Source organism: Gadus morhua, chromosome 3, assembly GCF_902167405.1.
Source record: "Gadus morhua chromosome 3, gadMor3.0, whole genome shotgun sequence".
Lineage (NCBI taxonomy): Eukaryota > Metazoa > Chordata > Actinopteri > Gadiformes > Gadidae > Gadus > Gadus morhua.
In genome coordinates, this window is record NC_044050.1 from 7,153,636 (window position 1) to 7,178,323 (window position 24,688).

The 24,688-nt window shown below is 43.4% G+C and overlaps 2 protein-coding genes across 7 annotated transcripts in view; both read right to left on the reverse strand.

Annotated features, from left to right (window-relative positions):
- Nucleotides 1-1,910: 1,910 nt before the first annotated feature.
- znf207b (zinc finger protein 207, b) lies at nucleotides 1,911-9,304 on the reverse strand. Of its 5 annotated transcripts, none has more exons than XM_030351776.1 (11): nucleotides 9,153-9,304; nucleotides 8,287-8,413; nucleotides 8,053-8,191; nucleotides 7,625-7,786; nucleotides 7,374-7,452; nucleotides 5,487-5,575; nucleotides 5,176-5,318; nucleotides 4,504-4,740; nucleotides 3,654-3,804; nucleotides 2,929-3,101; nucleotides 1,911-2,562 (listed from the first exon to the last, which is right to left on the reverse strand). In XM_030351776.1, the coding sequence occupies exons 1-10, from the start codon at nucleotides 9,191-9,193 to the stop codon at nucleotides 2,950-2,952; spliced, it is 1,320 nt and encodes a 439-aa protein (XP_030207636.1). In that variant the 5' UTR covers nucleotides 9,194-9,304; the 3' UTR covers nucleotides 1,911-2,562; nucleotides 2,929-2,949. The 5 variants fall into 5 exon arrangements, with proteins under 5 accessions (XP_030207636.1, XP_030207633.1, XP_030207634.1 ...); XM_030351773.1 differs by having other exon boundaries at nucleotides 3,612-3,804; XM_030351774.1 differs by having other exon boundaries at nucleotides 1,911-3,101; nucleotides 3,612-3,804; nucleotides 5,514-5,575.
- Nucleotides 9,305-10,787: 1,483 nt separating this feature from the next.
- rhbdl3 (rhomboid, veinlet-like 3 (Drosophila)) overlaps nucleotides 10,788-24,688 on the reverse strand; it is a 49,584-nt gene continuing 35,683 nt past the window's right edge. For both annotated transcript variants that reach the window (XM_030351819.1, XM_030351820.1), the window contains 6 exons: nucleotides 23,501-23,725; nucleotides 22,403-22,551; nucleotides 18,717-18,829; nucleotides 15,200-15,300; nucleotides 13,914-13,974; nucleotides 10,788-12,940 (listed from right to left, as the gene is read on the reverse strand). In XM_030351819.1, coding sequence (XP_030207679.1) covers nucleotides 12,669-12,940; nucleotides 13,914-13,974; nucleotides 15,200-15,300; nucleotides 18,717-18,829; nucleotides 22,403-22,551; nucleotides 23,501-23,725 — 921 coding nt within the window. In that variant the 3' untranslated portion in view covers nucleotides 10,788-12,668. The remainder of the gene's footprint in view (nucleotides 12,941-13,913; nucleotides 13,975-15,199; nucleotides 15,301-18,716; nucleotides 18,830-22,402; nucleotides 22,552-23,500; nucleotides 23,726-24,688) is intronic.

The following is a 24,688-nucleotide window of genomic DNA, read 5'->3' on the forward strand; positions in this document are numbered from 1 at the left end:
CCGCTGCTCATCTAGGGTCACAGCGGCCTCCCGTAGCAGCCCCGCCACCGTCTTTTCCGCCATTTTCACCTTATTACTATATACGTCAACACCCTCAAACCTGGCACAATGCTAGGCATAGAAAGAAAGTGCCAAGTGCTAGGTCGTGGATGATCAGCTGGTCTGGCGAGGAAGTGACGTAGATCCCGCCCAGACGCGATTGGCTGATACGTTTTGCAAAATCTTTTGCAAAGCGTTATGCATAATCTTTTGTAAAACTAAGTGACTTGCGGATTGAAATGTAATTTGAATTTCGCAACGCACGGAGCGTGGCGAAGTGCATTACAATCCCGGGGACGCTATAGCTTTTCAATTTGAATAAAGGAACTCAAAAAATTGGACAGTTATTCTATTTTTATTGTTATAACTTTTGCAAATTGTATTGAGGATTTCATTGTCAATTTGCATATTAAAATCCACTTTGAATAACGTATTCACAAATTACATTGTTAAATTGCATAATGAATGGTCAATTGTATAATGTAATGACTTATTGAATTGCAAGTTGCAATTGTTGAATTTTGCTACATATCTGCTTCCATACACACATGGTGGCATGTCATGGGACCTTTAAAATCCCTGATCCAAACAATAAAAGGCTAGAATCTGTCAAGTGACCGCAGGGAAGGTTATTTTTAATTGTAAATATATTAAACTCGATAGTTAAACGCATTTCTCTGATAGGATTAGGAGAAAGCGTGCAAGTTTGACGGACAGGCTGCCTGTCCAATCCTAGTGCCTGAGGCTGGACTTTTCCCGGATTCCTCCTACGAAGAAAACAGTCGCACCCCGGATAGCTACGCGCTGTTGTTGAAATAGAGCTGTTAAGTGAATGAGATCTTCTTAGGATTTTGAGGTAACTCGTAAACTTATAAAAACTGAATTTATTTTTACTTTAAAAAAATCCCAGAATTCTGAGCTAATTAGCTCGTTAATCAAGAAAAACATAATTAATTTTCTGAAGCGAGAGTGGCGAAGTCAATCATCTTCCAGTAGAGCCCATGGCACCTATGAGATCGAAAAATATGAATGGGATTCAATGGAGAGCAAGTAATTATTTTCTGGTCCCAGCCTTTATATGCCCTTGATTACACGTAGGATAGTGGATTTAAATGATTTTTTATGCAAAGAAAACAAAAAAAATCACGAAGAAGTTTGATACAGTTATATAAAGACTGGGACCAGAAAATAATTACTGACTAATTGAAACCCATTCATATTTTTCGATCTCATAGGCTCTACCGGAAGGGGCGTGACATCACCACTCTAATGCATTATGCTTCCTTACATTGCGCTTTCTGACCAATGAAATAGGTTAGAGCAGGGGACGTGTTAGTGCTCTCGCACTGTAATACATCAAAGGCTTGCGGGTAGTGTTTTTGTTGTGGTTGAGGTCGTCAGGCCAGCGTGGCAGAGCACGTGCTCCATAAGCTTTTAGCAAAAGTACATAGTACGCCTACATGAAGAGGAGACATGTCAAGATGTCCGCCTTAAGGGAAAGTCTGGCTGCCAGTCTATCTGTATAAATAAATATATCTAAATATGACCCACTTGAAACCGGTGAATCAAAAACAGTTAACTCGTGACCATCATTTCATGACTTACTTTTTCTTTAGAAATCTGATAACCGACTGGTTTACTCATCCACAAGGTCATGTCACGACCTTGAGCAGAATCAAGGAAACTGAGATGCAAGAATATTTCTGTAATATTGTCGCACCTAGTATTCATTGTATTCAAGTAATACTGGTGCCAAAAAAATGATAAAATGACCCACCCATACGTGGAGGCACTTGAAACATTGCTTCAATAAAATAGTTTTGATATCACTGACCTATATTACTTATTGCCATGTAAAAAAAGTAGGCATACGCAGCAAAATTACCTTTATTATGCTCATTAAGACAGAATCATTTAGGACAGACACTGCATTACTGTTAACAGTACATCCATGCACACCAAGTATAATAAAAAAATAAGGATCAAATCAGAGGACGTTCACAATTAAGGTGTAGGTTTGTAGGTTCTTTGTTACATGTGAATACTGTACCTCATACTGATGCCACACACAAATTGAACATTGCGCTAGGAGGGAAATTCTGTCTTACTTATGGCGGATCATTGAATGGTAAATCATTGGCAAATCATTTCTCAATCGACTTGAGAAATATTTACATTTGGTCCGTCCCTACACCACAGAGAACTAAATCAAAACGACTGCAGAACCAACCTGAATGAAGACTTCTCCCACAGGACACGCCAGCATTCTCTTTAGTTTGTTTCAAAGTTGGGCTTTATTACAACAGATTGTTAAAACATTACAGAGGATGGACACAAGCAAGCCTCGCTGGGCAGGGGGTAGCTTTAGGGACACCTGAGCAGGTCAAGAGTAAAGCTAGCAGCTGCCAGGCTGAGGAGCACCGTGGGGACACACTGGTCAAGTCTGTCACCGACGCCCTCACCAACCGCGGTTGGGGACACGAGTCCAACAGCACCAGAAGTGCTGTGAGGGCATCAATGATTCTACCAAAACAAAAACATAAAGAGGAAAGTAAAAGTGAAAAATAAAATAAAAACACGTTTACAAGAGAAACTTGCCTTTTCTTTTAGGGGATCGCTCATGTGACTCCAGCAGCTTCCAAACAAAAATAGGATTCTGTACTTAAACACGCTTCACTTCTACAAACCTGAGTGGAACACAGGGGCAGAGAAACGCATGTATAAACAGCCGGCAGACCGTTCCTTCCCCCACCCCGCTAAAAGGTATTGCATTAAACGTCCGTGTGTTACTCAGGCTTTATCGGTTTGTCTTCAGTGCCCCTGGTCCTACAGCTCACTGCCTGCGGCTAGGTTTGGAAAAAAGCACAAGGATCAGAGAAAGGTGCTAACCTCCAAACCTAGTGAGGTGCTTCAGTAGCGGCCCGCGGGGGACATGACCGGGGGCCGCATCCCCATGGGGGGCCCGGCCTGGTAGGGGGGCACCATTGGAGGAGCCTGCCCGTAAGGGGGCATCCCCCCAGGCAGGTAGCCAGGCATGCCCTGTGGAGGGGCCCCATACTGACCTATATGGGGAGGGAAACATTTTTTTTATTTACAGCCTTCAGACTTACAATAAACGGCCTGCTTTACATCATTATTAACTGTACATCCAGGTAATCACTTATAAAGGTGTTGCAGGTACGATTTAAGAGCAGTTATTAAAGTCTAAAGAGTTAGAAAGGCATAGCCTTCCATCAGTCAAGGTCGAATGAAATGGGCAGAGTATCCATTTTCAATTGATTGCGCTGGCCCATTTAGATTCTAGACCACCGCAGGTTCAATTCTGATCAAACAGGGCAGTTCTTCCGTGACTGGTTTGCGGAATTCATCTTGCCTGTTAATCACAGTCGTGTGAAGTGAAATGCAATACTTCCCAATACCCTTTTCGCTCCCTTATAACTCAAATCATACCTACAGCACCTGGAGGTACAACGTTCATAAACAAGGTTATTATGCTCATTCAAGAGTCTTTAGGCTCAATCTACCTTCTGAGTCAATTCCCCCAAAGCGGAGTCATTTGAGTCATCTCTTACCGTGCATGGGGTGTCTCATGCCAGGCTGCTGTGGTGGCATACCTTGCTGCGGAGGCATCATGCCGCCCGCTGCGGCCACGGGCTGACCCACCACATGTGGCTGACCCACCACGTGGGGCTGACCCACCACGTGGGGCTGTCCCACCCTGGTCAGCAGGCGCTGGTAGCGGGGTAACTGAGCCTTACGCTCCTCCTGGTAGGGGGAAGTGGGGGAAGGGGGCAATGGGGGGGAGACAGAAAGGAGACAATCAGGAGGGAGAGGGAACCTAGAAGGCCTCTTTAATGCAAAAAAATGCAAGACATAATGCAAAGAAAATGGAAACAAACATTATTCAAAATTGTCAATTGTGTTCACTCAAAGTCCATCCCTCCCTGTCAGGCATACCTCCAAACCCATTCCCCCAAATGACATGATTAGATTGCTAGGTATAGCAATAGTTGGGCTTGAATATATATATATTTTTTTTTATTGTGAATAGATCGGCCTAGCCTTCTGGACGACACTGGTCATATGCATTCGTGTAAGGGCAGGTAAGCCATCCGATCTTTTCATTTGGGCTGAATTAACTAATTGAACGGTCTTATTACAGGCCTGCAACAGCTCACAGATTTTTCCTTTTTTTTTGTGTTTTGATGCCATTGCCTTTAATTTATTGACAGCCGTCTGGATGTTCATAGAATTTCCACAAATAATGACAAAAAATGCTTCTTAAATAAGCTGCCTACCCTACCTTTAAAAAATATATTATAAATACTCTATTCAACAGTGAGGTAAAAAAAAATGATTGAATGAATTACAAATGAGATGTCTATTAAATGCAAGCCTTTTTGTACAAACATATCAGTAATTACTTACTGTGAAAGGTCATAGCGCAAAGCTCAGACTACTTACCAGCGAGACGTCCTCATCAGGGTGGATCAACTTACTGGTCGCACTCGTTGTGGTCAGTGTGGCGGGCTTACTGGTCACCGGGACTGGGGGCTTAGCCCCGCCGCCACTAGAAAGGTTAGAGGAAGAAGCAGACGAGGAGGAGGTAGGGGGTTGGGTGTATGCAGGGAATGTTGCTTTTGGCGGCTCAGTGGAGGGTGCGCTGTGGGAGGGGGCCGACACCGACGCACTCTGCTGGGCCTGACGGGGAACAAGAACCAAGATCAGCAACATTCACAGAGACTCACAACATTAACTTTATGTAATATTACTGCACCACTGCACGTCCATGCTCAGTTTCCATTTAGTGGAGCACATACTTATGGAGGTGCTTATAGTACTGGTTTTGCTTGTTCTAAAAGTTTAGTCTAAAGTATGTGCCACGCCTTCCCCTCGTCAGGCCTCCTGGCCTTGGTTGTAAGCATGGTTTTTCATGTAGAATGGCAGAACAAGATTGATAACTAGACACTGTGAGTGGAAGTGAACCTATGCCATCTAGTGGTGGAGTTTCAAAACTGAGCCAGAGACTCTTTCTACATTGAAAGTGCTAAGAAAAGAGAAGCTATGGTAGCCAGAATATGTTTAAACATCGTGATTTCCAGTTGAGATCTGGACACGGATCAATCACACAATTACCTGTGCTGCGCTGGGGAAGAGGGGCTTTGTCACGGCTGGCTGAGCTGGGGGAACAGCAGGCCGGCTGGGCATGCCTGAACCCGCTGCAGGCGGCTGACCCATGAGGGGCATGCCAGGCCTAGGGGCCATGTGGGGTGGCATCCCTGGAACAAACATAGGTTCAGAGTCACTTTTGGTTGAGATGTAATTCGATCACACACACTGGTGGACACAACATTTAAATGGCCTCCACTTTACTCCAACAGAAATTGTGACAGTAGTATCTAGGTCAACAGTGAAAAGAGAAAAGAATTGCATTTAAATGTACTCACTTGAAAAGGAGTGATTAAACTGGTTACCTGGGGGCATGCCGGGCATCCCTTGCATCATGTGGGGCATCATCCCTCCCATCTGCATCATGCTGCAGAAGGCCACCATGTCAGAATGGAATACAAGTAGAAAATAAACCATCGTGCACACTGGATGAACCGTGAGCCACCCACATTCACCTTTTACCACAGGAAGAGGCAAAAGGTGCAACATAACTTTATAATACTGTATGACAGCAATAAACACTACATGGTGGTGCAAGTGCCCCCAAACAACATGCTGCATATGATGAAATTAACTTGCTGATAATTAGGTAATGGACTTTTGTTTTTAATGACATGTGTTTGTTTCTTCATCATGCTCTTGAATGCATGGTTTTTCCTGGCTCATAATGGATTTTTGGGTGTTGAACAGGCATGGCAACATAACCGGTGTACGTACAGTAAAGGCAAACAAATCGATCCTGTTATTTATGACCATTTGATGAAAATATATGTTATGCCTTATGAAATTAGAACCAAAATAACCTTGAAAAACAAAATGTATTACAACATGGAAGTATCAACAGATACATCGAAAAAATGAAAAAGATGTACGTCTCTGGTCGACCAATCAGGATGCTTTCAGTCAACCAACGAAAATTTTAATCTGGGACTTAAAAAGTAGTTTATACAACTACGTAGTTGTGATGACCAGATATTAGGGCTGTAACGATATACAAATTCACGATTCGGTTTGTATCACGATTTTTGACCCACGGTTCGATACATCCCACGATTCTTTTAAATTTAAAAAGCATTTTATTGAAACAACACTTAAATACCAATTATCTTAATGTAACATTTAATAACAAATAATTTAGAACACTGAACAGATTTGAACCGAAAGAATACTATTAAAGTATAGCTAAATTAATAAAGAAATAACCAAAGATTGCAGTTGGAGGATGCTTTTTGCTGGTAGGCATAATAGGGCCCCTTTAACTGTTTGGTTGGTTTATTCAAATATCCTTATTAGCGCTTCTTATTAGGCTATGTAGCTTAAATAATGTCATAATCAGGCCGTATAGAATGCAACATGTTTAATAGCCTAACTTTCAATAGATGAGGAAAAACATGAACGTCGCAATAACGAGGCATAGTGTTACGAGTAGCATATGTGTGTGCGGGAGAATGGCAGTGTGCGTATGCGCGCGTGAGTGACGTCAGCGAGTGAGTGGACGAGCGAGGAGAGCGAGCGGTAGCGCGTGTGCCTAGTGAAGAAGCGAACGAGTCCGGTAGAATAAAGTACCCATCCTGTCAATAATCGGTGGCCGCTTCATTCCGACCTATAAGCAAAAAAACTGCCAGTCAAATCACACAAAACAATAGAGACAGGATCACACAGGCAATTTTTTTCGCGCTTGGCCCACTCTGGATAAATGTCGTTCATATCGCATATGAGGACTTCGACGGCTGTGGAGAAATGCAATCCTCCGTAGCCACGGAGAGCTGTGATCACAGAGAGGGCATCTCGTCACATATTTACGGCATCGATAGGAGGGGGCGCTGTCAGCAGACTATTATTTAGACAAATTATTAGCAAATTTCAATCGGACAATTTGACCGAAGAGTTAAAAAGGGCATATCGCGCTTCTGCCTTCTCACACCGCGAGACAGGTTTGTGGCTTTGAGTATCGCGATTTTCGGTTTGATACGCGTATCGTTACAGCCCTACCAGATATGGTTACAGCTTGTCGCTTATGTGGATATTCTAATAAATCTGATTATGCTGGAAAGTTGTCTAAGTAGTTTTATACAAACATGTACCAAATACAATAAAAGCAGGTCTACCGGATCGGTTATTCCACAGGTTGCAAAGCTAGTAGTGAAGGGAGACTGAAGACATACCCTGGTGGCATCCCATGCATGTGGCCAGGGGGCATCCCATGCATCATGGGCGGGACGCCTGGCATCATTGGAGGCATTCCTGCATAAGAAACATCATTGAGCCACACAGCGGACACAGTTCACATGTCCTACATTGTTTAGGTGAGGTGTTTAGGTCGAAACAAAGCAGTGCTTCATATTCCATCTTGACTCACTGAACATAAACCAGTGCTTGGAAAGGAAACCATTGATTTAAGTGACTGAAGGCTTGCCTTGGTAGCCAGCAGGGGGCATGACCGGGGCAGGCTGGCCCATGGCAGGGTTGTAGCTAGCGGGGGCCTGAGCAGCTGGCGGGTGCTGAAACGAGGGCCCTGGCTCGTCATCATCATCTTCCTCATCCGAGGCATCTTCGTTCTGCTTTTTTTTCTGGCTTTCTGGAGGGCCAGACACAACACATGGAGGTTAAGGATCCAACAGGTTTTAAGATCAGCCAACAGAATGAGCGGGGAGGTGTCAAAATGGAGTGCCACGTGGTTATTGGCCAATGGTCCATACCAGTTACCAGCAAGTAATGTTGCACATGCGTTTCTTCTCATGCCAATTTGAATCATCCTCAATCATATATTCGTGAAAATGATTTGAAAGCCCCCTTGAGACCAGTAAAATATAAACAAAAAGATGATTCAATCTTTTTGTTTACCTTGAGATTTTTGTTCCAGCGTTCTCCGTCTCTCCTGCATGTCTTTCTCTGGAATCCCCTCCATGCCATAGATCTCCAGCTCTATGTCTATTCTTCCAGGTATAGCATTTGGTACACCATCAATGGTCTCTTTGTGTACCTGGAGCAGGGTTAGGGTTAATAAGGAAAGGGTTATAGACAGTATAGAGTCACACTGGGCTGTCCATGTTTGCCACGATAAAGAAAGACACTCACCTGCATGCAGTGGATGGCCAAACCCGGACCAGTGTATAGCTTTTTGTGACATATGTGGCACTTGAAATGTTTAGCCTTCTGGTGTTGTATGAGGATCTTTTCGTCGTCAAAGTCACGATTACAGTACCTGGGATGGCCGAGTGAAGGATCAAGTTGGTAGACAACAGACTGCCAACATTACTCAAGACAGGGGCCTACAGGGCCGCTTCTATATTGTCTTTCCACACAAGCCCACAATGCATGACACAGATATAACCATACAAACACACTTATTGATTCACTCTCCTGCGGCCAAAAACCTAATGGTAGATTAAAAGGGTTAAACGTGAATAGCGGTCTAACGTCACATAAACGCTTCTAATAATGCATCGTCCTCCTGCGAGTATCGGATGAGCTCGGTGTTTATTATGAGGACACCCGTGCGGGCTGTGAACACGTCACGACTACTCGTTGATATAAACGCCTAGGCAATTCATGAACAAGTTGGATAGACGTACGTTAGCCTCCAATGAGTGACTACGAATCATCGAGACGAAGACCATGTTGATTGGGAATGAAACCCACCGCTAATTCAAACAGCTAGCTCCAATGCTACCAGTTACACGCACAAAAATACACCATTATTAGACACATGGATAAGGTGAAAAGAAAGACTCGTAAGCCTTCTTCGCGGCTCTTCGGCGGTATTCATTCATTATGAAAGGAGATCGAGCGGCGGCCACACACGCGGATCCCATGTAGCATCGGAGCTAATGAACTTTCCTACCTTCTTACGCAACGCCTGGGCCTCGCTTTCTTTTGTCGCGCTAACGAGGAACGACTTAAGTATAACACCCTTTTCGGGAACATTTAGTTCAAAAGGATACCAACACCATGGCTTCATCTGCTTCTTCTTCTTCCTTCCCATTGTTGAACGATGGCAAAGCTTCGTGCAGCACAAAGCAGGATTATGATCTGCTGCGGTTTGATGTCATGCCTTGGCCCCGTCACGACGCCGAAAATGGCGCCTTCAGGGGCGGAAGTGAAATAAACCACATTTCCAACAATGCATTGCGCCTTTCGGCGCTTCGAAACAAAGCGACTGGTTTTTCTATCTTGTGTCTCGAAGTTGCGACACGATTAATAACAACGTCAACAATATTATCAATGCTATTCAAGGTGTATAGATAAATAAATTCCGTTATGGGATGTTTACGCAATACAATACGTATTATTTCAACATGTAATACAGTTTTGGTTCACTTGATGGAGACAGTGTACTCTTATAGTTCAACTAAGTCATTAAATAGCGAAGACGAATAGATTGTTTGTGTGTGTGTGCGTCAGTGCGTGCGTGTGTGTGTGTGTGTGTGTGTGTGTGTGTGTGTGTGTGTGTGTGTGTGTGTGTGTGTGTGTGTGTGTGTGTGTGTGTGGCATTAATCGACCAACAATAACACTATGAGAATTGGTTTATTCATAAACTAATTTCAAACAGAATCCAATAACAATTTCAATCAATTCATTGCTGCAGAATATATGTTCACATGTAACATCCCCACAGTCCCCATTACTTTCAATCTGAGAGAAAGATAAATCATTAAAAGATGATTTATGAAGTCCAAGAACAGAGAGTTCTGTAGCCATCTATGCATTTGTCATGATGCCAACAATTTTACTCACCATATGGGACTACTGGCTAGACTCAAAAGACATTCACTGACAGCTTACGGTTCCCTTCAGAATGAATTGTGGGAGATTCTTGGATGCTCCTGCAGTTCATTGATCACTTTGAAGCTTGCTGCTTTTTCATAGGCTGCTCTGCAAACAAATCAACAAACACTGAACTTCTTTCTAGCTGGTCTGAAGACTGCAGACCCTGCTTGGTAAACCCAGCCCATCCTAGGTTTAGTGCCCTGTTACAATGTGAGTTTTCCTTTTTTGAGAGGCTAGGACATTTCTGTTTGTTTGATAAATTGTTTGGCCACACAGTACACAGGACACAGACACAGACACAGACACAGACACAGACACAGACACAGACACAGACACAGACACCGACACCGACACCGACACCGACACCGACACCGACACCGACACCGACACCGACACAGACACAGACACAGACACAGACACAGACACAGACACAGACACAGACACCGACACCGACACCGACACCGACACCGACACGACACCGACAGACAGACAGACAGACAGACAGACAGACAGACAGACACACACACACACACACACACACAGAAAGGTTGCCTAGAAGACATGACAAAGGCAATCCACTGTTTGACCCTTGTTCCCATTTTGTCCAGGATCCTGCACAAACACTTTAGTTTTCCAACTTCCCAAAAGCCATATCAGCTGAAAATTATAGAAAAAAACAGGCTGGGGTGGTGTTATTGTGGACAAATAATGAGGCCATACCACAAGTAAATCCTATTGCCGACAGACAATAGTTCACTCACACAGCTGTACAATAGAAATTTGAATTAAAATAAGAAACTGGCACAGGATGGTAATTAAATAAAATTGTTTAATGGACTCCAGTATTTACATATCAAATCTACAAAATATGCACAATGCTAAAATATTGTCAACAATTCACTCAGTTATATGTCATAGCCCTTATTATATACAATCCCAGATCAGTTTTAACCAAATTAGTTTTGTTTTAAATATAGTTTACACACATTATATACCTACAATATCACAATGCAAACACCTTCCAGAACATCAATATCAACTGGTTAAAAATAGCAATTGTATTTTAAAATACTTATCAGTTAATCATTAGTTTATATTCAATTCTGTGCAAGAGCTTAACCTGTTCAACATGAGTCTGTAGAGCTCCGGATTGGCATCCATCTTAATTAATTTGGAGCGTAATACATTGTAAATGGAACTTCGTCACTGGTTCATTCAGCAGTTGATTGTGTTTTTATTATACTATAGGACATATTGCTACTTGGTGATCATTTCCCTCTGTTGACTTTTCAAACTGAAATGGAACACTGTGTCTTATGCTATCCTCTTTAGCATTTATGAAAATAAAACTAATTTTCCCAATTGGGAAAGATGTTAAGCCAAAATCGTAATTAGTTTTTTCTTATAGTCTTTTCAGAGATAGCTAAATCAAATTAATTTGACCTTTTTGGCATTCTTGGCCATCAACCAAATGTCAACTGTAAGTCTGAAACTTTAGTTGCATTAGCTGTACTTTTTCAGTTATTTTAACTAACAAGTAACCAAAGAGGCTAAGCTTTGCTAACAAGTGAAGCACTCGGTGAGTGCCCTCTGGTCTTTTGTGTACCAGTGCTTGTGGCAGACACTTTGGCAACATTTATTTTTTACCACTAAGAGTTTGAATGGCACTTTAATTTCATTAGTGTTGTACATAATGCTCCAAAGGCCTGACTCAACACAGTAAGACGTTAAACAAGCACAGAGGCTAAAATACTGCTGAAAGCTGGAGACTTATCTCTTGAGGAAGCACAACACACAGCTGACAACACTGACTAGTACTTTAAATCTCCACTCACAAATATAATCATAACAGTACTGGTAGAGGTTTACATTTTCAAACCCTCTGTTTTCCCTTTTTTCCCCCTTGCACAGCAAAAGAGGTTTACCAATCTCAACATGTTTTGCTCACTTCAAATCTGTAGTGAAGAATGAAATGGTCCAATGAAATCGATTTCCTTTTACGCCGGTTATTTCCATGTCACTACATGCAACATAGAATGAAGGTACTGTCACAGAAGAAAGTGTTTGGTTTGAAGGCAGCTTATAGAACAGGCCATCCCGGCTGTAAGCCTACGTTAAAGCTGGTTGTACAGATGGATTATAGCTGACTTTAGGATGAGTAGGCACCGTTGAGTGGAACCGTAGGGCTGAAACGTGTGTGATTCACTGTGCTTGTTTAGTTTGTGGTATTGGCTGCAATTGGCCCAACACCATTTACCCTAGTCTCCCCATTGGCTAACAAAACATGACATAAACAGACAGCAGTCAGATGGTCCTGTCTAGCTCAACTGGTAGAGCATTTACACACAGGGTTACGGCGTTCTATTCCCACTGGGGTCACCCATGCTCAAAATGTATGCACACCGGGTGCTGTAAGACACTTTGGATAAAAGCATCCACCAAATGCTGTGTACATATTTATAGAGATGAGGGGAGAAGGACAGTATGAGGACGGATAAAGGAAGGAACCAAGGGCTTGTGGAATGAAGATGGATGAGAAGAAGGGTGGCTTGATGAACCCCCGGTGAGCTTAAGCTTCAGGTTCAGGTGTAAAAGGGTCCCCAGAGCAGAGCCCTGGGGACAGCACCAGCAAGGCCCTCTCACCCCAGCATCTCCTGCTGGAGGGGTAGCAGCAAAGCACCAGGGGCTCCTCACGGGTGCGGTGGCAGTCGCACGTCCAGCAGGGAGTAGGCGAAGACGTTCCAGAAGACGGCGCAGAGCACGAAGAGGGTGTACACACAGAAGAAGATCCAGAACAGGGACTGCTCCTGGAGCCTCTGCTCGTAGTTCTGGAGGATCACCACGCCCATGGTCAACCCCACCGCCACCCCCCCGAGGTGGGCCACAAAGCTGGGGTTGGGACAGGGGGGGAAGGCCTGAGGGTAGAACCGCAGCCAGACCGCCCGGCCAAACTCAACGCTCACTGTTGAGGGAGAGAGGAGGACATGGGGACAATGAGCATGTGGCCCTTAGTGCAGTTCTAATATGAAGTAACACATTAGTTGTTTAACTTGTATTCAATGAAGATGCACAATGGTGTTTTCATGGTCTTTTGTGCAGAACTGGTCTTACTACCACAAAAAAATAGAGTATGGGCGTATGCACGCTTGTGGTTTGCTTGTGCCAAGTAATCCCTATCATTTGTCTTATTGTGAGGGTTCGCAAGACGATTGTTTATTGATATCGTGTGGGCGCGGTCTTGCTGATTGGCTTACCTGAGTATGAAGTCAAGTGAGAAAAAGGTACTCCGAAAATAAATTGTCTTCGTTTTGTGTTTATTTTGTTAGATTAATGTGGTATTATCCTTTCAATTTATTTTCGGGGTGCCTTTACTTGGCAGCTGATATGGAAGTGGACATTTTATGTTATACCAAGTTACCTCTGTACTGGCCGTATCAATTATACAAGAACACATCTTTCCCTCTCACTCCTTCTCTACTGGTAGCCCTTCCACACCTAGTCTGCACATCTCAATTTGTGTGTGGGGGTGTGTGTAGGAGGGGGGTTGTTCACTGTGATAATGAACAGCAACAGTTTTGTGTTAAAGGCCCTGCTCTTGCTATTCCTGACACCCTGTTTGCATTCCGCTCACCAATCACTGGATCAGAGCCAGCTTTCCTACTCACAATGTAGGTCAAGAGGAGAACAGCTCCTCAATTGAGGATTCAAGCACACTCCAGCCCTTTGTCAAATGATCCTAAACAAGGTTTTAATTAACAGCGGTTATTAAGTCAAGATCATAGAGACCTTACAGTAAAAAAATAACAAATGTTACCGTTCAACAAAAGAGTTTCTGCGGAACCAGTCACCGCTGAGGGCAGAAAGTGTGGGCCATTCTGGACACGTTCTATGTTGTGATATTTTGCAATTAGAAAGAAAATCTTTAACAGACTTACTGCAAACCAAGGCCATGGCCATCCGAAACAACTTGAACTGGCACTTCATGCCCGACCAATTCTGCATAGGGAGAACGGAAAGGAGAGAGAGACAACAGGATAGGGTAAGAGAGACAAATTAAAAGTGCAGTGAGTAAAATGAAGGACGTTTATGAAGGGTTAAACAAACTAGAAAGACAATGTTTTAACCGCCAGACGCAAGCACACACGTAAACACACACACACACACACACACACACACACACACACACACACACACACACACACACACACACACACACACACACACACACACACACATTGCAACAACCTTTCTCAATTCACGTCCACTTTGAAAAATCTTCCTCGACATTATGGGATGCCTGCTGAACCGACTCTAGTGGAGCAATATAATCACATCATGTCTGAGAGTCGAATAGGAAAACCGATCCATCTCGAGCTCACCGCTCACTTAATGACAGGGAAGAACCTATAACAACATAAAGAGGTCCACCATGTGTTTATGTCTGACACCTCCCTGAGGAGGTTGGGTGTGGACTGCACTCATTTCATTTACCAATCACAGCAGCCAGGTCATTTATTAAATGTGTGTGTGTGAAATAGGAAAGAGTGTGAAAGGTAAATTACATATATGCAATTTGTTTCCAGGTTTCCATTTTGCAGACACATGCACATGTGTGCACACGCACACAAATCAGTGCACACAGACACAGACACACACACACACACACACACACACACACACACACACACACACACACACACACACACACACACACACACACACACACACAAACACAGACCCCAACATATATATGCAATACACATGCACGAGGTGCACAAAGGAAAACAAATACAAAATAACAAGTGTAGAAGTGTACAAGCAGAAGACAATTGGGTCACTTTGGAACGTGTGGAATGTGTAGACAACCCAGCACCCTGCTCAGTTTATAAAAAGAAGTGCTTTCATCGTATCAGATGGTCTGCAGTCACCTGACAGCACAACTGAGTGATGAGATAGAGATCTATCCCCACACACACACAAACACACACACACACAGACAGGCACGAATACACGCACAGACACACACATATACATACAGACAGGCACCCATGCACACACACACAAACACACACACACACGCAGGCACGCACATACATAGGTGCACGGGCAACCACACAGCTATACACACACACACACACACACACACACATATTTACACACAAACACTCTAGGCAATGAAATATACAAAAATCGCAGATCAGAACAAGGAACATGTACTTACCATGACAACGTTGGCCAGGTGGGCCGAGACCAGCGCATACACTCCTCCGGAGGAACCGACCACCGGGGCTGTCATGTCTGTGACCGACACCGCCAGTGAGCCTGGAACCAGTGGGAAGAACATGGGTCAGAGGTCACATTCACTCAACATGTTTGCGTTGCGACGGACACAAAACCATGCGATCATCACACACAAAGGTTGTATTCTTCCAAAATCGTACGAGATCGATTTTAGGGAAAAAAATCTTTTCTACTTTTAACTTGGGTGTCAGTTGGATACTTGGTGGCACCATGGCAGACCAACTGCTAGTCTCATTGTACTGTCCATATACTGTACGCAATGAAATGTCTTTTTTGTGTCTGGCACAAAAACCTCTTTGCCGCAAGCTCTCTAAATACTTCTGTGCCGTAGCGTGAGAAGGGAGTTCATTCTGAATGGAGTCGTGCTCCTATCGTTACGGCTGACACTGTGTTCTCATGTGAAATACATGTATTCATGAAATGTTGCTGCTCCAAACAAGGAAATATTGTCTTCAACACAACAGCAACAATTCAATGCCGGCACAAAGGACTTTTATTAGTCGACAAGAAAATGAATATGAGCCAATTCAGAGAGAGAGTCCTCAGTGAAAGCCATGAAAGAGCAGCCCTTTATTTGTTTGTCTCTCTCGGTGTCTCTGTAACTCTCACTCAATGACACAGACCGTCCATCCTCGAAATCCTCTCCACCCACACCCACACCCATCCTCCGTCCTTCTGCAGCAGGGTATTGGTGAGCCATGTACATTATTTATGTTAAGAGACACATACACACACACTTAATTTTACTTTGGCATCTCTTAAGGGAGCAAAATTATGTAATTTACTCAAGAAAAGTACAAAAAAGATTACACCATCATACCAGTAAAAACATCATCCCCACGTGAACAAAACCATTATCATCGTAATAACACCATAACCACAGTAAAAAGATCATCCCATTGGTAATATCCCCATCACCACAGTAAAAAAACAGTTATCAAAGTAACAAAACATTAACCATGGGAACAACACCATCACCACACTAACAATATCATAATAATGGTAAGAACACCATCACCACATGCTGAAGGATTTCCTTAAAGCCTCACACTATCAGTACTGAAATCTGGTGCCGAGTAGTGAACAGGGAACTCCTCTCCCACTTCCAATGTTTTGCATAAGGCTGATTGAGCTTTATTACAAAATACTTGATTGTTTTTGCAGCTGTCCACTGTACACGTTCATTTGGAAACGTAAAAGGCACAGATGCCACATTAAGACAGCTGTATTCTTCTTCTGTGAAGAAGAAGAAAACAACACACAACAGCACTCTTACAAAATGTCACTTTTAAACCAAGGGAGAGAATTTGTCAAGCAACAGCTGGGGCCATGATCATCCCACTAACTACTGCTTCTGGAAACGTAACAATAGTAACAGTCTGAACACAGGCAAGCATAAGGCAACCCAATGAGCAATAGATCAAATGGGAAAGCTCATCCGCCCCCACTGTAGCTTTGGAGCCTTCTGGCACATTCTGGGGTCTGTGTGTCTATGACCAGCGTGTGAGTGGTGTACTTAGGGTGCTAGTTATCGCTGTGGTTTAAATCCCCATCATAAAACAGAAGAGGTGCTCCTGCAGGCGTCCCCTGTGCCTGGTGAGTGCATCGAGGTGGAGATGTATCCTTTTAATTAACTTGGTTAATTTGAATCATCTCAGCACCAGGAACACACACACACACACACAGTGAAGTGTGGGTGAAGTGTTTGTGCAGTGGGGGTGTTTGATGTGTCTGGCGGTCTGTGAGTATGTGCCGACGTCCTTGAATGAGTCTGTTGGTGTGTTCGCCGCCTTGACTTTTGTCCTGATGCCGAAACATGTCAAATCTACATTACACATATTTGACTGTTCATTCTCTAATTCACATAAACCCCTTTTGCTCTGCATTGGGCCAAAGATATCTTTCCCCAGGTCGGCTGGGTCCTGGCTTGACCTTTGAAATCTAGCCCCAGAGCCTCATGCTGAGCTGCTCTATGGAAATCCAATTGTTCTCCTTTTTATACATTTCTCTCTCTCTCTCTCTCTCTCTCTCTCTCTCTCTCTCTCTCTCTCTCTCTCTCTCTCTCTCTCTCTCTCTCTCTCTCTCTCTCTCTCTCTCTCTCTCTCTCTCTCTCTCTCTCTCTCTCTCTCTCTCTCTCTAATAAAAAAAAGCCTTGTCAGACAAAACAACCATCACAGCCTACAAAAAACTGCTCCCATCTCCCCTCTGGGTCGATATCTCATTAAAACACCACACGGAAATGCATGCGTGTGTGTGTTTGTGTGTATCTGTCTGTGTGCGTGTGTGTGTGTGTGTGTGTTTGTGCTTAGCACATGCATATGTGCGCAAGCAAACCGAAGCATCGACGTACAAACCAATTCAGACGCGTACATAAACACGGACACACTAAAGTGCACCAGGAAATACCAACCAAACCAGACGGACACCGAGAGGAGGCAAAAGCAAAGGTTATTGTACACTAACGGCATCCCATACACCATTCATGCATGAACATTCACACCCACAGGCCAGTCCACATCATTAGTCCCATCATGTTCTCTGTCCATTTACCAATACCCACAATGCACTATACTCCTTCATAGACTCACTCTCTCATTCATTCATCATGTCTCTAACCGACACAGCTTCACCCTCTCATCCAATCCCCTTTTCTCTAAACCAGTCTAACCATCTCATCTAAAGTGGAATCCCATATTCCAACTCCAATTATGTCCTTTCAAGCCAAGTGACAACTGACGACAATCATTTATTTCCAAAAGATATTTCTGTTGTTTAGAGAGGGACACAAATATATCCCTTTAGCTGCCACTGAAAACAGTAGGATTCAGCACAGTTTTAACTACATTTGAGTTTAATGATGCAAGAGAGTAGCTGTCTGTTGTGGACTGCAGTATACAGTACAACCACAGTGCAATCATTAGCATTTCAGCCTTGAGAATCGCCATTATATTGACTTGCGCCCTGCACAACAAACACTTATTATATAATCAGAGCTGGGCTTGTGGGTTGATTTTTCACCAATCTTTTTCTTCTAGTTCTCTCTGTCTCCATCCCTTTCTCCATTGACTCTCTCGCTGCAGTTTTATCCCTTTAGTTCCAACATGGAAACTTTCAAAGGGTTCCTTCGTGTTTTATGGATAAAAACACAATGGATTTCACTTTTACCTGTTTTTATGGCCAATCATTATCTTTATTTCACCTCTACTCCTCGAAAGTTCCCCCGCACACAAACATTCCTACTCGCACACACATTGCGTGTGTGTTCGTGTGTGTATGCGTGCATTTGTGTGTGTGTGTGTGTGTGTGTGTGTGTGTGTTTGCATGTGCATGCGATTGAGTGTGTGTGTGTGTGTGTGTGTGTGTGTGTGTGTGTGTGTGTGTGTGTGTGTGTGTGTGTGTGTGTGTGTGTGTGTGTATGTGTATGTGTGTGAACTCACCAGCCAGTACTCCACAGACGTAGATGAGTGTGATCCTCAGCGCTCCGTGGACCATCTCCAGAGGAACCCCCACTAGCAGCTGCATGGCCATGTTCAGACTCAGGTGCTCGATCCTTAAACACGCACACAAGCACCACATACACACACACATATAAAGTTCAACCATTTAAAAACTAAAATAATATAATTCTAAAGTGAATTGCACAATTTCAAAAACATTTTCGTAGGTGTATTCAGTGGAGAACACACATGACAGTACAGTACATATCGATATCACCATCATACTGCACACTAAAAACAACCTGATTCACTCAAATACATAAACACCCAAAATTGCAACCCAAAAAACACAAACACACACACACACGCACGCTCATATGCAGTGCCCTTCATGCATGAGGATTGTAGTGCCACAGCAGAATTTAAAAAGACAATTGTAGCATAATCCTGCTGCTGTTCTGGCTTCTCAGATTCTCTATCCCTCCCTCATATATCTCTACCCCTCACTCTGCCCTTCAGCCTATCTCTGTTTCTCTCTCTCTCTCTCTCTCTCTCTCTCTCTCTCTCTCTCTCTCTCTCTCTCTCTCTCTCTCTCTCTCTCTCTCTCTCTCTCTCTCTCTCTCTCTCTCTCTCTCTCTCTCTCTCTCTCTCTCTCTCTCTCTCTCTCTCTCTCTCTTTTTCACACTCTTCTAACAAAAACATTTCCTTTGACTTCATGTGCACTGTAGTTGGGACTTTTTCTGTTCTTCCTTCCGTTTTCTGTCCTGAGCAGTTGTTTTTCTCAGTCCTCTTTTCCTCCCCTTGTTTTTTCCCAAACTGCCATCTCCAAAAGAGGCTACCAGACAGTACGACTCAGTACAACTCCACATGGGAAAACGTATGACAAACAACAAACAAGGATCTCAAACAATGCACATGCACACAGACACACAGACACACAGACAGACACACAGACAGACACACACACACAAACACACACACACACACACACACACACACACACACACACACACACACACACACACACACACACACACACACACACACACACACACATAAACACACACACAGTAACACCAACACACACACACACACACACACACACACACACACACACACACACACACACACACACAGACATGCGCAGACACACACGCGCACAAATGCGCACTCAGGGACACAGACACACACACACAAACACACACACACTCAACTTCTGCTACGAAACTAGCGTCCTCTAACAGCAAGCACAGACAAATCAAACACATTTTTTTGTCAGAGTGACAAACCACCCACAAACACTACTGTAAAGACAACAGTCCAGTTTGCTTAACCGTCAAATAACGGAGACAGACCTTGTGTGAGATATTGATTACACAGAAAAGATCAAGCTGAAACACACAAGAGCCACCCAACCACAGACCACTGAGCTGATGAGTCATGGATATAGGTCAAAATTACTGCAGAGATCAGCTTTGTGGATTACTGCTGTGTTTCTATGTAATTGTAACTGCTGTGCATGCTAACATGCACTCCATGCATGCAGAATATACAGCTAAAGGTTGAAAAAGGGTTCAAACATGGGAACTTATTTTTTAGTATATAAGTTCGAACTACAAAGCCATTATGTTAGCATTAGTTTTATGAACAAAGATTTTGGTACGGCAGTCTTCATTTTCACTCAATAAACACAAATTGTACATTTCAACAATCATTGCCTTTCTCCCTTTTGTTTATTTAAAAGTGTTTTTAAAGTATCCTTTTACATTATTACCCTGTACAAACTCAAGCTTTCCGCATTGAAACACATTTAATTGTTTATTTTACTAATGCAGCTTCTGCAAAATCCTATTTTACTACTGCTGCAACTACTTAAGCCTATCGTACAAAACATAGTGTTGACTGCTTTTCAGTTAATCTCTCTCTCTCACTCTCTCTCACTCTCTCTCTCTCTCTCTCTCTCTCTCTCTCTCTCTCTCTCTCTCTCTCTCTCCCTCTCTCTCTCTCTGAAGTCTGCAATAACAGTCAAGGTAATCCTCTGTGTCCGTGTTTGTGCCTATTTATAAACTTACTGTCAACATTGCTCAACTCACATCGTAAAAGATGCAGCAGGGTATAAAATAAAACAGGCATTTGACTAGATAATAGGAGATACAAAATGTAAGTTATATAAATATATCAGAAAATGGTAGAAAAAAAATACATATTCATACTCATATTATTAACATGTATAAATAATCAAATTAAATACAATATTTTCCTAGACTTTCTAAAGATGCATGCATTGTCATAAACAGGGCGCTTAGATCAGTAAGCATTAAGTAATACTTAACTATGTCTGTATGTATATAATAATCAAAATTTGTAATCGAATTATGACATATAAAGTAGATGATGTGGCAACCCAGGATTGCGTATAAAGTGTGTTTCAGCCTGCTCTTTGAGATAGTGAGCGTTAGCAGTAACAGTAGCATAGCATATCTCTCACCATCCCGCTCTGAATCAGCAGGGGGATATCATATCAGACGGGGTGATGAAGCACATTCTGTCTCCAATGACAGGCGGGGCTGATGGGGGGCATATTTAAACATACGCTTGGGCTATCAGTCATGGAGGGCCGATAAACACCATCAGTGATGTTAGGTTAAGCCCTGTGTTGAGGTTAACATTAGCCCCCTGATAGCCTCCCCCAGACCTTTTATCTCTAATACCCAGAGCATACTGAATGCGAGATGTGCAACATATTTGTAACGTGACACAAACAAGAACTAGGATCAAACAATTTAAACGGAGCGAAAGCACACGACACTAGCACACGACTGTCCATTATTATGCCAGTATTTCTAAACTAAAACATTATTTGGCGTGTGTCCCGACAAGGCCTGTTCTTTTGGCTTCACATAGGTTTGTGTTCATAACAGTAATGTGCCGTAGAATGCAATTCATTTTTCATCCTTTGCAACAAGCACCAAGTCCGAAACCACCCAAACCATTTCCATCAGGTCAACAGGTCACACGTTTTCCCCTGCGCAGAGAGCCCTGGTCCTGACATGCTTCTCTGACTGGTAGAAATGTATAATGTGATATAAATATAATGTAACTACAATAAACAATGATGTATGTTTTGATGGCATCTCATACAGTCTCAAGATCAATAAACCAATCAATACCTCAAGACATACTTTATATTCACACCTGTGAATGTGTTGCTTTGTGTGTGTTTGTGTGTGTGTGTGTGTGTGTGTGTGTGTGGAAATATCTCAGGCCAACCTTAGGTGTGAGTTCTAACAGGATGGTCATTATGTGGCCATATTGCAGACACTAGTGTATCGGACGGTGCCAGAGGAAAAGTGTGGGGCCTGCGCGGTAAGGCAAGGATCTCAATTAATCCATCATTCTCCATTTCCTAATTTTCACAGATGGGCATAGGATTATGGGAACAATACAAAATAAAAGTACTACAGGTGTGTATTTGTCTTTTTGTACCAACCATTCTCCTCATCGTTAATGGTGTGCTTACTGCTGGACCTCGCACTCAGCAGCAGCAGAAGTACGAGGTCCAGTAACAGCTACAGTAGTCAACTCCCATCCACGAAGGGTTCACACAGCCTTCCCTGAAGCAGACAGCCCACTCCGCCTGCTCCATAATGACCGTATTCATTGAATGAGTTCATAAGCGTCCTCACCCAGTGTGCATGAAGGCGTAGCTGAGGTATCTCCATGCCTGGGAGCGGAGCTGAGGATGGTAGGGAAGGGGGCCCTTCAGGTAGGACGGGCTGGACACCTGCAGGACCCAGCGGTCCAGCTGGAAGCCGTAGTACATGAAGACCACCACCTGGAGCCCAAGCAAAACACCACAGGCAGAATCATCAGTCAGGCAACAAGGGACAAGGTCAACTAATGACTGCAATAATTCACTCTAGTGTTATAATAAGAAGGAAAATAATAATAATCATAATAAATAAATAATAATAAGCTTTAATGATAATAATAATCATACAAATAAAAACACATAATAATACAATGAATAAATTATAATATTAATAAATAATCATAAATAATAATTGATAATAATACAAAATAATGTAATAACACGCTCTGCAGTGTCTGCTTCCATGTGCTGGGTGTGTCTGCTTTATATAAGGATTGTTTTCAGGGAGTCAACATGCACCCACCAATCACCTCTAGGCCTTCTATGTCATTGGACATCCTGCTAGGAGCAGTAGGCTGACATGTCTCTATATGAGCAGTATGTCATTATATCAGTCACAGTAACACTGGGGAGGCTGTGCTTCCGAGCCACAAGGGACGGGACACACAGAACTCCTGGGCGCGATACGTCCTTGATTAGGTCTCCAAGCTCTCTGGAATGCCTCCCACTTTCTTTAGCCTCCGACATGCCTAGAGGCTTTATTATCCATGTGGAGTAGATGTGTGAGCTGGTGGAATGCATGTTTACACTGCATCGTAATTCTGGATTGACCAGAATGAACATAAACTCCACTGCAGGTGTCATCATCGGCTTTCATTAAGGTTATTTATCATTTCACCTCAACAAAGCACAAAACACAAAACACATTTCAACAAGCGATACAGGAATTAAATATAATTATCCCATCAGTGGAACAATGTACGTCTTACACATTGTTCTTTAAAATAATAGGGCTAAATAAAATTCCAAATACTAAACCCAACGGTTAAAACAGTTGACCAGGGTATAGCCGTGGGGGTGGGAATGTTTGTCCATCCCACATAACTACCACCGGCCCCCCTCCCCCCCTTACCTCAGCCACAGTGATGAAGAGGATGAGCCAGGGCGGGGGGCAGTAGGTGTAGCTGTCGAAGTACCACTTGCGGTCCACCTCGCGGGGAAGCGTCTCGTAGGCCACGTGGCGGACCAGCCTCTGGGACAGGCCCAGGCCCACCTCCTCCCGTAGGGCACTGCCCTTCAGCTGCCGGCCCCCCTGGAGGATGGCTCTGCGGAAGCTGTTGGAGCGCTTGTTACTCATCTGGAGGTGGACCGGGACGAGAGAGACCAAGGTATTAGATATTTTGTATGTCATATCCCAAGGATTAAAAGAGTAACGTTTTGACGCGGTGGGGATGCGGGCACAGTGGGCTTCCTCTCTGGTGTAAGAGGTTGTTTTCCAATAACGGGACAGCCTGTGTATTCTGCTTATACCACAGTTACCAACAGGGATAAGATATTAGTTACTTTCATCTATATAAGGCATTGGTTTTTGGAGGGGTTATTGGACTTCATTTTAATATTCTTCTGTGGCTCTTTCAGCATATCGTTTTTTGCGTTGTCAAAGAAACATCTGGTCGATGTTGTAACTGACCGTCAATTGTTGGATTTGTTGCACATAGATTTTCTGAACTACTAAAACACCATGTCCCGTTATTGAAAAAGAATGCACACCCTTGGTACATTATTGACCAATCAGAATCAAGTATTCAACCGTTCAAAGATATGTATATACATTGCAGTCCACAACACGTCCATGTTTCAGCTCTCTGAGAACACTCCCCTTTCCAAAGGGAAATGATTTCAAGGACGACTTGTTTTGCTCCACATTGCTGGAAATATCAATACCTCTGCCCGGCTGCTTGGATTCCCTGCATGAGCTGTGGACATGCCACACATGCAAATACACACACATACATACACACAAACACAAAAAAACAGAAACACAAATGTACACACTCCATTTTTACACAACTCATAATGAGACATGCGTGCAAGCACGCTTGCGCACACACCCACACACACACACACACACACGCACACGCACACGCACACGCACACACACACACACATACACACAGTCTGTCCAGGTCAAACACAGTGACAGACACCATGCTTGCATATCCACTGCAGACCAGAATACCAACGTCGTCGCCTAGCAACCACCAAGCCATTATATTATTCTCCAACACTTTCAGCAGCTGCCGTGAAACTATTGTGCCCT

Coding starts and splice junctions, on each gene's coding strand:
- znf207b (XM_030351773.1), bottom strand. CDS start 9,193: ATGGGAAGGAAGAAGAAGAAGCAGATGAAGCCATGGTGTTG. Junction 8,414..9,152: donor CAGATGAAGCCATGGTGTTG/GTATCCTTTTGA, acceptor CGGCCATCCCAG/GTACTGTAATCGTGACTTTG. Junction 7,453..7,624: donor GCCCCCTGCTGGCTACCAAG/GCAAGCCTTCAG, acceptor TTTCTTATGCAG/GAATGCCTCCAATGATGCCA.